The 13,140-nt window shown below is 40.6% G+C and overlaps 1 protein-coding gene across 1 annotated transcript in view; it reads right to left on the bottom strand.

The window, feature by feature from the left end:
* The window catches only part of ptprga (protein tyrosine phosphatase receptor type Ga), a 352,902-nt gene that overhangs the window by 21,694 nt on the left and 318,068 nt on the right, over positions 1-13,140 (bottom strand). Inside the window, exons 13-14 of the mRNA XM_061070454.1 lie at positions 7,035-7,188; positions 1,930-2,021 (exon numbers count right to left, since the gene is read on the bottom strand). Coding sequence (XP_060926437.1) covers positions 1,930-2,021; positions 7,035-7,188 — 246 coding nt within the window. The remainder of the gene's footprint in view (positions 1-1,929; positions 2,022-7,034; positions 7,189-13,140) is intronic.

The following is a 13,140-nucleotide window of genomic DNA, read 5'->3' as shown; positions in this document are numbered from 1 at the left end:
GTCTGTCTGTCTGTCTGTCTGTCTGTCTGTCTGTCTGTCTGTCTGTCTGTCTGTCTGTCTGTCTGTCTGTCTGTCTGTCTGTCTGTCTGTCTGTCTGTCTGTCTGTCTGTCTGTCTGTCTGTCTGTCTGTCTGTCTGTCTGTCTGTCTGTCTGTCTGTCTGTCTGTCTGTCTGTCTGTCTGTCTGTCTGTCTGTCTGTCTGTCTGTCTGTCTGTCTGTCTGTCTGTCTGTCTGTCTGTCTGTCTGTCTGTCTGTCTGTCTGTCTGTCTGTCTGTCTGTCTGTCTGTCTGTCTGTCTGTCTGTCTGTCTGTCTGTCTGTCTGTCTGTCTGTCTGTCTGTCTGTCTGTCTGTCTGTCTGTCTGTCTGTCTGTCTGTCTGTCTGTCTGTCTGTCTGTCTGTCTGTCTGTCTGTCTGTCTGTCTGTCTGTCTGTCTGTCTGTCTGTCTGTCTGTCTGTCTGTCTGTCTGTCTGTCTGTCTGTCTGTCTGTCTGTCTGTCTGTCTGTCTGTCTGTCTGTCTGTCTGTCTGTCTATCTATCGTACACTGTCCATCTGTCTTCATCTGTACCCCTGTCCGTATCTGTCTATCCCTCCTTCCATCTATCTGTCTGTTTGTCTATCTATCTATCTATCCACAGTACTAGGTAATATAACAAATTATACTGAAGTCTGTGTGTGTGTGTGTGTGTGTGTGTGTGTGTGTGTGTGTGTGTGTGTGTGTGTGTGTTGAGTTTAAGGCTCTGTAAGAAGCTGGTTTTAAATCCAGCAGAAGGTCTTAAAGAGGATTCTGGAGTGTGCAAAGCTTTAGGTCTGAGCTTTTTGAGACAATTAACACTGCTGAGACATATGGTCAGACAACACGTCCCTGTCTGTCTGCTGCCATAAATCTGCTGCCCTCATGGTGTGGCTTTCTGTACAGGAGGGTCTGTAAAGCTATGAGGCTTCCAACACTCACTGTATCTGTAGCTCTAGGAGCCTGTTCCTGCTGGGGATGTGACAGAGGCTCTTTGTCTGTGCTGGGCTCGGCCGTGGTGGAGCTGCTGTGAATAAAGGTCTTTGGACTGAGCCAAGGCCCATTGTAATGGCGCCACATGCAGAAGCTCTCAACCGATTTGACGGGTTTGGAGCGGTTTCTAAGATGTGAGTGTGGGTGTTTGGTAACTGGGGAATCTCCACAGTAAGGATGTTTGATATGATTTAAAAATAATACTGCTGTAACACTTTGCAACAACCGATCAAATACACACATTGAGAATTCACATACTCCCTATTTGCTTTTACTACTACACATGTGCATTGAGAGTAGAGTTCTGGCCACCATGGTCACCATGTTTGATTCCTGTCGCCAAATAATGGTGCAACATTTAATATGCTATTAAGATAGAGCTTATGCAAAATACGTGACTTATATCTTTACAAGTTGTACAACTGTGCTTTTGTTTCTTGAAGATGTTTTAAATCACATCCAAGAGGCCTCTTCAGTTCTATCTGAAGCTGTTTTCAGACGCCGCAGATCCTCCATGTTTTCGTGTGCGCATGTGTGAACGCAAATGTCTAGGTGAGACACTCCACAGTTTCTACGGACTTTATCTGCCTTGCCTCCTAGTATAAAGTCCGTAGAGATCCAGGAGAAGTCGATGTGTGAACACAGCGGGGGATCCTCCGCTGGATTCACAGCGAGCAAGTTGATATCATACACATAGAAGACACCGAAAAACATGTCAGGAGAGTTTGTGGTGATAAGAGCTGACTACAGGCTATTTGGTCACCGGAAGATGACACCAGTTGGCTCTTCACACTGGCTTATGACCTCAGACCTCAGATCCAAGAATAGCCCTGACCTACAACCTCACAGAGACCACCTAGCTAACACTGTGGAGAAACAACTTAAAGGGAGTTTACTACAGCAAATACACATTATACAAGCTCTAACCTGGGATGGGGATGACAGGGATCGTCTCATTGGGCACCACTCGGGGTGAATCGTTGTCCTCCACATAGAAATGGGCTGTCTGGAAACAGCGCCTGGCGGAAAGACAGAGAGATCCCATTTTATAACTTTAGTGGTTCTTGGTGAACAAATTCATGATTACATCCTGTCTAACCATAACCAAACACTCATGATAGTTTTCAAACACATTGACCGCTCTTTACATGATTGGTGTTGGTTACCAAAACAGTTGGTTACCAAAACTTAACTGAATCTTTTTCATTGAAAGGGCACACCAGAGAAATAGGTCAGTGTGAAAGGAGAGCCAATAGCACTGGGAACATTTTGGCTGGACACAAACTATTTAACAAACCATTAGTTAGATCTTTTTTGGCGAGGAAGAGAAGGTTTGGCCTGGGCTTCAGTCCTCTGACAAACCCCTTAACATATCTGGTCCTGACCTAGACAAAAGCTAGACAGCATGATGCAGGTCATCTTTCAGAGATCATCACGTGTGTGTGTATGTGTGTGTATGGAGAGAGAGAGCAAGGGAGAGCGAAAGAGAGATTTGGTAATGGCAGTCAGCAATATAGTGCTCCTCCCCTAAAAGTCAAACAGAACGCAGAAATAGACTCTGAACTCCTGCACGCACACACACACACACACACACACACACACACACACACACACACACACACACACACACACAGTGTGTGTTTGAAGTTAGAGACTGTACAAAGAAGCTGTGAAATAGGAAAGTGTTAAGCTGCAGTAAGAGTCATGTCTTGTCTGTGAAAATTCACAAATGCGATGTTTTACATCAGACTGGTGTAAACTAGAGATCTGCACCAGGTATTTAGAGTTGACAAGGAGTTAACATACATCAGATAGAAACAGGAGAGGAGTCACTTGAGTCACTCTCTTAAAACATGAAACTAGAGGTAGAGTAGCAGCAGTTACTGTACATCTAACTGTCAGGCAGCTTTTATGATATAATCTGCATGGCAGCAGATGAGATCTTTTTGTATAAAAGAAATTGACACTTTTTCTGTAATTTAATTGTTCTATATACATGTATTAATAAGTAAGGAAACATTGTGTTACCACCTAAACAAAACATGTTATCAGTTGAAAATGAACTACAACTACTGAAGGAGATGTAATTTGGGCCTGACAAAATCATTAGTGTCTTAAAATGTTACAGATATGTTCTAAAGTCAGTATATTTCCCAATGTGGATTTTATAGAGCCTTTCAGTGGCCTCCATCATCTGACCAGATGCTTTACTGAACACAACATGAATCAATTGCAATTTCTTGACTATAACTCTGAATAACTGCTCAATACACCTCATGGTAGAGGATAAGGGGATCATTCTAACGCAACAAAAAGACATTCATAGTTACAGGTTATTACACACAAATAATAACAGATTTATGGATTCCATATTCCATTGTTCTTCTTACATCTAACACACTGGACCTTTAAGCTTTGCTTATTTTCTGGGAATGAACTGCTGCCCATAAAACACCAGACCAGAAAGCCTTCTTTTCAAGACAAGGCAGAACAAACTACCCTCAACTAGAGAGGAAGCTTTGATGAATGGTGGCTGATGGTAACCTGATTCTATCAAACAGATCGCACTACTGTATTTGTGACATTTTGGAATTACATACATTCTTTCCACCAAAAATAAAATACAGAATCATACGAAAATATTATTAACACCATTCAGACATTAATTCCATAATAGTAGTGAAACAGCAATGATTTCATGATATAGCAGAAACACAGAATCATTACACATGCTCTACAGTGTCATCCATGAGAACTTTATGTGACCTGTTTTCTATTCAACAACTACATGACACCAAATGACAGTGTGTGCTACCACCTACCCTTTGTGGTGTCCTCATCTACTACTATCGCCTCCTGTGACAACAACAATTACTAAGTGTGTCCAGACCCTCCCTACCTGTATTTGATACAGAGCAGAGAGTAGAGAGCGTTCATCCTTGTGAACAAGTGGCAGGGAGAGCAGACGGTCTGCCACATACATGCTGCTAACCTGAACTGACAGCCAGTGTACAAAGAAGGAGGGAAGACCGAGGGAGGGCTTTCCTAACAAGGCATGAAGGGGGCTGGTCCCTCTCAGTCACACACACACACACACACACACACACACACACACACACACACACACACACACACACACACACACACACACACACACACACACACACACACACACACACACACGCACACACACACAAACAAAAGACACTTTAAGAGCCATTATGTAGATTTGCATTTCCAGGAGACTTACCTAAACCCTAACCATAATCACTGATAACCTTACCATATTAACCTCCCATCTAGACCCCTGAAACTGAACCTAGCTGGAACCATTAAAATTCATCTAAAAAAATCTGCTATTTTTAAATCCAGGACACAGCTTTTGTCTCCACTTGGACACGCCATCCCCAATTAACTGGTCTCTAAACTGAAATTTGTCCCCAAAGGTAGCCCATGACAGAAACAGACAAACACACTCACACACAGACACACACACACGCACACACACGCACGCACGCACGCACGCACGCACGCACACACACACACACACACACACACACACCGGCTGTCCAATACCACTTCCTGGTGTGGGATTCAACAACTACTTGTGCATTCATATCAAATGGGACAAAGCTGTGTGCTTTCCACACTTGAGGTCAATGATTCAGTTATTACTTGAGTTTCATGTAACCCAACCCTGCATTACATATTTCAAGAAACTTGGTGCTATTCTACACTGTTTATTGTAGTGATAAAATGTTACTTAAGTCATCACACTGGGCTGCATCATTATGCACCCTGATATTGTGTTGAGAGCTGAACTCTAGTGTTCTTCTTCACATTAGTCCCTGTAGATATTATAAAGTGTTGTGAAACTCATATTTACCTCTACGACCTGAATGCAGCAGCATTGAGTAATGTGGGCTGTCCAATAAGACAGCAGTGGGGGTGGAGTCCGTGCAGAACACAGGGTTGTGACCTGAGCTTTGCTCGACAATAGGATTAAATACCCAAACACTCCCCCAGCACCTGTTGCTATGCCTGTGTGTGTGTGTGTGTGTGTGTGTGAGAGAGAGAGAGAGGGAGAGAGAGAGAGAGAGAAAGAGAGAGAGAGAGATTACGCAATATTTCATACGTAACAGTATTTGCAAAAGAAGCCTGACAGCAAACTGATTTGGTCGGTCCCACAGATATGATGTCGAGTAAATATTCAGGTTTGCGAAGAAAAGACAAGACTGTAGTGGAGCTAGTCATCCATCAGGCGCACCAATTTTAACACTTTGTGATTATTGTGTCAGCATTGCTTACTGTCACCTTCTATCTGTCTTCATATGCCGCCAGTAATTTGTATTGTGTTCAAGATCGCTGCAAGTCCAACTTGGTGGAACCTGTTAAAACTAGTTATATAATCAGGATCTGATCTTTTATTTTTTCCAAAATGTACTAAGAGCACTGTCTACATGAGGATTGCAGAGGCTGGTGTGTAAAGTACAAGGAACTGGCCATAGCCTTTACGAGCAACTTAAAAATGATAATAGATGGCCGCAGAAACAAAAGGCTCTGTATAAAATATCTTACAAAATATTTGTTAATACTTGGCCAAGAAAGGATTTACAGTTATCAATTTGCCAGTATGCTACACTGTACAGTTCTTCAAGCTTCCACCTGGCAGCCAATGTCAGCATACCCTTTGTTAGAGTTACATACATCACTCAAACATCAGCCCAACAGCCAGGGTGTAATCATTACAGAGTACAGACCAATCTTTACATTAGATACAGATTATTGTGAAATAGCTTTTCCTCGATAGAAATATAAGACATGGTCGATACAACTACAATAGAATTCATTCCATCCATGTTTTGACCGACAACATGTACATCCAATGATAATGAGAATAGCGCAGCACCGAACCAATCGTGTGGTTGGAGTAGTGTTCCAGCCACGTCAGGTAAGGTTGATGTACACAGCACAAAGTGTACGAGTAGCAGCCTGCAAATTGTGTTGAAAGAATGTTCCCACAAAGACAGGTAATACCACTTATGTCTTTCAACTTCTGAAGCAGGAATGACAGAAATAGTAATTTGATTTAGATCCTGATATGTACCGGCATCTACTGATATGAAAAAATATAATTTGATATGGTTTTTTTCCGTATCGCCCAGCTCAACTTTACATGCACGCCACATCTCAGAAACAGAGTTACTTCAACAAAATAAGAGATAGGTATATTATTTAAGATGTGTGTATGATATTCAAAAACATGCTAGAAGCCTCAGTGTGACTCAATGTGTTCTTCTTCTCTAATATTATTCATGCACTTTCTAAAGTGTATATGCTGACAACAAAAATGGTAGTGATGGGCAGTGTTGTAGTAACACTACTACATTTGCCAATAACTAGTAGTGTAAACTATGACTTAAGTAAGGAATTGATTGGATGATGGATGCAGCCCAAAGACATAAGTAACACAATGTAGCACAATGCAGCCCTCTCCAGAGGTTTCAGGGTTTCCAATGATTGAATCAACCAATCAGTGTTATCTGACTGACATTTGTATACTTAAGTAAAATAATTGAAGCAGACGTTTAAAAAAGCTTAAAAAAGTAGTTACTATAAACAGTAATCACATGAGGTAATTACTGTTTATGCAGTAACTAGTAACTGTAATAAGTAATAATTCTCAGTAACGTGCCTGACAGTGATTATAGCCACAGGCAAAATAGGCCTGACTGACAAAGGATAAAGGCAGGTTAGACTTTCTGTTAGAGTTGTTTGGTTTAAATCAATCAACCCAATTAAATATTAATGATACAAAGATCAGTGCGCTTTAAGTGGTCATGAAGACTAGAAAAGCGCTATAAAAATACAGACCATTTACCATTTATATACAATTTTAATATCTATTAATGTACCAAACTCAGTAATGATGCATATGCAACCAATGCTACATCAGAAACCTTATACCCACCTTTCCAACATCTAGACCTGCAGCTCAAGAGTAGTGCAAGTGATGGTGCGATAGTACTAACCTCCAGTAGACAAGCACAGCCAGCAGGAGGACAAGGCAGAGGAAGGTTAGAGCTGAGACCATCAACAAAGGTGCCAGCCACTCCACACGGCCCAGAGCTACCCCAGGACCTGGATTTACATGGCCAGTCAGATTGGTCGCAACTCTGGGACGATCTGGGGAAAAAAGATGGAGAAATTAATGGACGAAAGAAATAAATTCTACAGGAATTGTGTGGGAAGAGTACTTGTGGGAGGAGAGGCAGATTGAGGAATTTGACTCAGAAGAAGGCAGAAGAGATGAAAGCCATTTAGAAGACAACGTATGATAAAGTAAAATCAATTAACACTTATCTCCTTTTGTGTGAGCAGGTTTATTGAAAAGACAGGTAATCAAGGTCGCCAGAGATGTTTCATTAGAAAAAATGAACCCATGTCAAGTCCCAAGTATAAGACAATGTACATTCATTTTATCATCACTTCCACATTAAAATCTGCAAATGGACATTTTCTTTCACAATCTAAGATGGGACTTAAACATATACACAAAGAAATATTAAACAAGAAAAATGTATAATGTATAATTACGGAAGTAAAATAACCTCCAGAAAATGTAAAGGTTTTTGAATTGTATGCTATTGATCAAGTGTTGAAACAAACATCAGTTGACCTTTGCATAATTTCTTTACACATCTGCCAATGAGAGCACAATTCGTTATATCACTCAATTCATTCTCTCTTCTTTATTATTATTATTATTATTTCTGCAGATTTTACAGAGGTGGAATTGGGCAGCACACACCAAGAAGCAGTCACCAGCAATGTGTAATATCTGGTCGCTATGTGAGACAAGTTGCATTTGCGGTTAGTGAGTGTGAGAGCAGCCGCAAGCCGGCAGTCTTCAAAACCTGTAAAACTGCAAATCTGCTGTTCATGGACACAGCAATGCTTTTAGGTTATGATTAAATGTCAGCATGAGAACAGAGCTTAAATTATATACCATAGGCTATCTTCTGTAAAGGAATATTCTGACATTTTAGGAAATGTCTTCTGACAGCTTTAAAGTTGTTGGAAGGTGGATTTTGTATTATTTATTTCACTTATAATGGGGCTGTGCTAACAGTTTACAATTTGCTGCCTTTATCTGAGTCCCTACTCCATAACTTAAAAGTCAGAAGTCAGAACGAGTTTTCATTTATTCACTTATTCATCCACCCATTTTGTGTCTATGTATTTTCTGTTGGACTAAACAATCAGTTAGTGTTAGTCGACATGCTGTGATAGCAGCTTATAAAGGAAGAGGTACACGTGTATATGTTTGGAGATTTGTATCCAGTTGGGCCTTGCTACCTTTTTGTGGCCATATTTTTCATGGATATATGTTACCAACCATATAGGAAGAAGATGCCAACCTTTTTAATACAGGGCCCCAATTTGTCCATTACTTCACAAACCAGTGGAGACAGCCACCAATAAACACAAAACTGAACCCAGTTGACAAAACAAGCAAACGTAATTAAAAAAGGTCAACATGACTGCAAACAATACAATTCACCAAGGAAATGAATCGCAACTTACAGCTGGAAAAAGATGCTCTGATAAAAGTCGGACATCTTTGAGAAACATTTTGCTTTCTCCATGTTCCTAATTTTATACTGGAAGAAGTTTGATGGACACGTGTCCGGCCATGTTGTTTTCAATTTCCTGTTCACTTAGCTCTTCACTGTTCATTTTTGGGTCAACTCTTATTTGCTAAGCTAGGCTAAACACCACTGTATCACTACAGAGGACTCAATGGGATGGTGCTGTTCGATAGCTCATGCTGAGTGAGAAAGCCAACACGCTTATGACAAGACGCTGCTCCTTTAACTTCATCTGACTAAAACAGGAGGATGTTAAAATAAAGAAGAACAGACTGCCAGTCCAATCCCCAGTAAACAGACCCCCTGCCCTGATCTCTGCACACTATGCACACTGTGGGAATATGTGCAGCCAGGTAACAGCATCAAAACAACACATAGCTCTAATAATAGATAATTTGAGATAATTTGCTTCATCCAATTTACTTTACGTTCACAACACCACCACCATCCCCACCTACCCAGTTCAGCTGCTGCAGCCGTGACGTTGCTGGAGCTGACGCCGGCCCCCATGGCCTTCAATCTGCAGCTCTGCCCGGAGCCAAACATTACAGCAGGCCGGGCCCCGGCACTGCACCACAGCTGGCTGGCATCCTCACTAACTCTGCATCTCCTCCCTTATATCCACACGCACACACAGATGCACAGAGAGACAAACTGAAATGCCTCTCTTTCCCCATCCGCATTTGTCTTATGATTTCGGCGCTCTGCCAAAATAAAATTTAAAAAAAACCTCACCAGCAGCATGAAAACACATAACACACATGCACAAATTTCAGCCAGTCACTAATGTGCAGTGAGATACATGCACGCTCTAACGCACGTGCGTCAACACACACACACACAATCACAATCACACACACACACACACACACACACACACGCACACGCACACACACACACACACACGTGACTTAAAAATGGAGCAGAGGTTGTTTTTTTCCCCCTACAGCTGAATCTGGCCTCCAAGCCTCATCTCTTTTTCGCCGTGTCTGAAAGTAGGCCAGCACTCAGATCAGAGCAAGACGAGAAGGAGAGGCAGGGAGGATGAGGTGGTGGAGGGGGGAGTAAGAGAGAGAGAGAGAGAGGAAGGGTGGGGAGGGGAAAAGAGAAAATGGAGTAAAAGAAGAGAGGAAGAGAGTAAAGAAAATAGAGAAATAGAGGGATGCAGGAGCAGTAAAGAAAAGAGGGCAGGACATTTGGAAATCGAAAGCAAAGAGGTTTTGCTTCATTTTCTGTTTTCAGTTCACAGGCAGCTGAATCATGGTCCCCACTGTGAGGCCCCCAGATAAACTGCAAGTCATCTGACTTTACTATCAAATAACCACTTCCATAACATTACTAAGAGGATGAGGGTTATAAACAAGTTCACTCTCAAGATATAAGATTAGGACCATGGTGACTTAAAGGTCACATTACATTTTTTAGAACAGAGACTAGAGCAGTTTAAATCCTATTTCCAGATCGATTCCAATTTGTGCAAATGAATGATGAGTTAACTGTGCACATCAAAGTAATGAATTGTAATGTAATCAATTAACTAAACCCGCATTTTTCTCTTATTAAACTCAGATAAAACAGAGGAAAAAAAATTAATTATTGAGGTTGTTGTGAAAAAAATGATAAACTAAGGTATTACAATCATTATCATAATTTTTAAATCCTTATTTATGCCGTTAACTACACTTTTGGGTCTCTGTTGCTTGTGATTCGCAAGGCATTTTGGGAAATTTCTATACCACTTGGTTTGAAGTGAGGGTCGGAAAAATCTGAGTTTTGAAAGAGGCCAAAATCACAGAGGGCAAAAATTATAAACTGGCAGTACGTCGAGGGCCAAACAGGGTCAACATTTATTAAACAGGATAAACAGGATATTGGATAAAATGCAAAAAGAAAACATATCTATTTGTTATGAGACATGAGGACAAACATTTAGTTGCATCTCATGCTTTTAAAATTCCTTACCCCCACAGTTTGTCAAATCACGACACATTAGACAGTGACAGATGATCATGAATATAACATAACATCAAAACTGTATTTCTATAGGGGGGTTGTTATTAGTCTGAGGCTGCTGCTCACCACTGATGAAGTGTCTTTTGGATATAATGCCTGAGCTCATCATCATGAAATGTTTGTACATAATAAGACACTCTTTGTGATTGTTTTTAATGATTGGCACTAAAATCAGGCCTTTCAGAACCTATGTAAATGAAACTGTCCTCTGATGGCAGACCTGCTTCATGAGGGGAAGAGCTTCCTAATGTGCCAACCCAACATGCCACACTACATCATGCTAGACTGCCTGCCTGTCAACTGGGCAGAGGCACTGCCCAAGGGTAGACACCATGTCTGCAGTTGAATTTGAGGTGTGATGTGTGTTGATGTCAGAACAGGGAACTAATGTAGAGAATATTGTCTTCAGCGAAGCATTTATCTTTATCTTCTAAACCAGGGGTTTTCAACTGGTTTTGTCCCAGGGACCACCATTCTGACTAGAAAGTAATCCGCGGCCCACTGATGTGCCTACGTGCGTGTGTGCGTGCATGCATGTAGATTGAAGAAGTTTTAACATTTGGATTTGCATGTTGGTTTTATTTAAAAACCTCAAACAAATCTAGAAAAATCTGTGTAAAAAACAACAAAACGGTTGATTTTCAGTGCTTAAGAATTGAAAACAAAATTAAAACGCAGTTTGTATTGTACTGTATCTCTGTGTCTATTCATTCTGTCAAGAGAACTGCTACTGGATAGATGAAAGTCTTAGAACTCTCCTAAGAAATTGTTTCTCAACCAGCGAACGTGGTAAAGTTGACTGTTATTGCAATCAATTGTTTTGGCTATTATGCCAATTTATTTTTCTCATTACAAAGTATTTGTTTTTCACTCTTTTATTTTATTTAATATTTTCATTATTAATTCTGCCCTTTTGGTCATCTTTTTGGGAAAATAAAAATTCCCATCATACAAACTACATCTCCAAGAGCTCCTGAGAGTTTTTCTACCTAGTTCAAACGCTCTTCTACATCTACCTTTAACACGCATGGACAGGGGAAAACTACTGGCAGTTTCTAGCCCCAAGCCGGTTTCAAGATTCCCCTCATCACCTATATATTATTTTAAACATTTTTTCTTATTTTGGATATTTTTCACGATATTCAAGAGTAATCTGGAAATGTGTTGAAATATCAAATCGAATTTCGCGGACCCCTGCAATGCCGTCGCAGACCACCAGGGGGCCCGGTTGAAAACCCCTGTTCTAAACTGCACTGTTTACAAGTTCAAACCGATAAATTCCACTCAACATATAAGATTAAGTTTGTGATTTTAAAGTGTTCAGAGTTCTGCTGAGCACTCACAATCACTAGGTTCATTCATCTTATATTCTGATTGCATAGTAAGAATCATTGAAATAACACAATGATAGATTATAATAGATTATGTCCTCTCTCTCTCTCTCTCTCTCAGTCAATGTCTCACCCCCCTGTCTCTAACGTCTGTGGTACAGCACAAAAAAAAACACAATAAGCAATGTAAGATCTGACTGACTGAAGCAGTATTATATTTCCAAATAGTCTGATATGTGGCGGAAGCTTTACAGTACTGTGAGGCGAACAAATTATTCATGATCAGCTAACATTAGCCATCGCTGTTCACCCACAAAGATACCAGACACTTTTTCAGCTCTACACATTTTCTGCTGGCAGCAAAGTACACACACACTGCACACACACTCCAGATAACATGGACCATCAACTCCCCGCCCTATTAATTGAATAGTTGATTCTCATATAAAGAACAGAGTTTTGAGCTCACATGTCATTTAAACCTCGCATAAAAAAGTATTTTAGGTGATTGGATTGCAGTAAAATAAAGCTTGACCACACACAGTAAAGATGTAGGTGGCTAACAGCAGTAGTGGTCGTTGAACCTGCCTCCTCCATGTTTGTCGATGGTAGGCCTATACTGGACCAACTGGTTCCGAAACAGCAATGTAGCATCATAATCTCACCATACCAGAATGAGTGTGTCACTGCAGCAGGCCAGCAAGATAATCTTTATTTCAACTTTAATTGTGTGAGTGGTCCTTCTTTATGTATTCATGCACGTCTGATCTTAGTACCATTAGTGGCATTATCAATCCCTACCTCTTTAAGGATTATAATAATTACAATTTTGCAAATTTTCATGAAGATTTAGCTGTGTTAAAATTGTCCCACTTTTTTTCAGTGTAGCATATATATGAATATTTAAGACTGTGTGCAGCAGTGATATAGCATCTCTCTGAGTCCATTCTTATTTTGAAATAGTTGTCCATCATGGTAATTTGACTTACTGCGGGGTTATTACTGAATTAGAGTCAATGCTTTGACTTCATTAATTCAATGACAAACTTCCAAAGCCCTTTACAAACTGCATTACCAATGACCTCACACTTCTAAGGGGATTACACTGGTTAGAATAAAATAATGATCAGAGCTGCCAGTCT

Source organism: Limanda limanda, chromosome 4, assembly GCF_963576545.1.
Source record: "Limanda limanda chromosome 4, fLimLim1.1, whole genome shotgun sequence".
NCBI classification, from domain to species: Eukaryota; Metazoa; Chordata; class Actinopteri; order Pleuronectiformes; family Pleuronectidae; genus Limanda; species Limanda limanda.
Note: the sequence above shows the minus strand (reverse complement) of the source record. Positions and strands in the feature narration are given on the sequence as shown.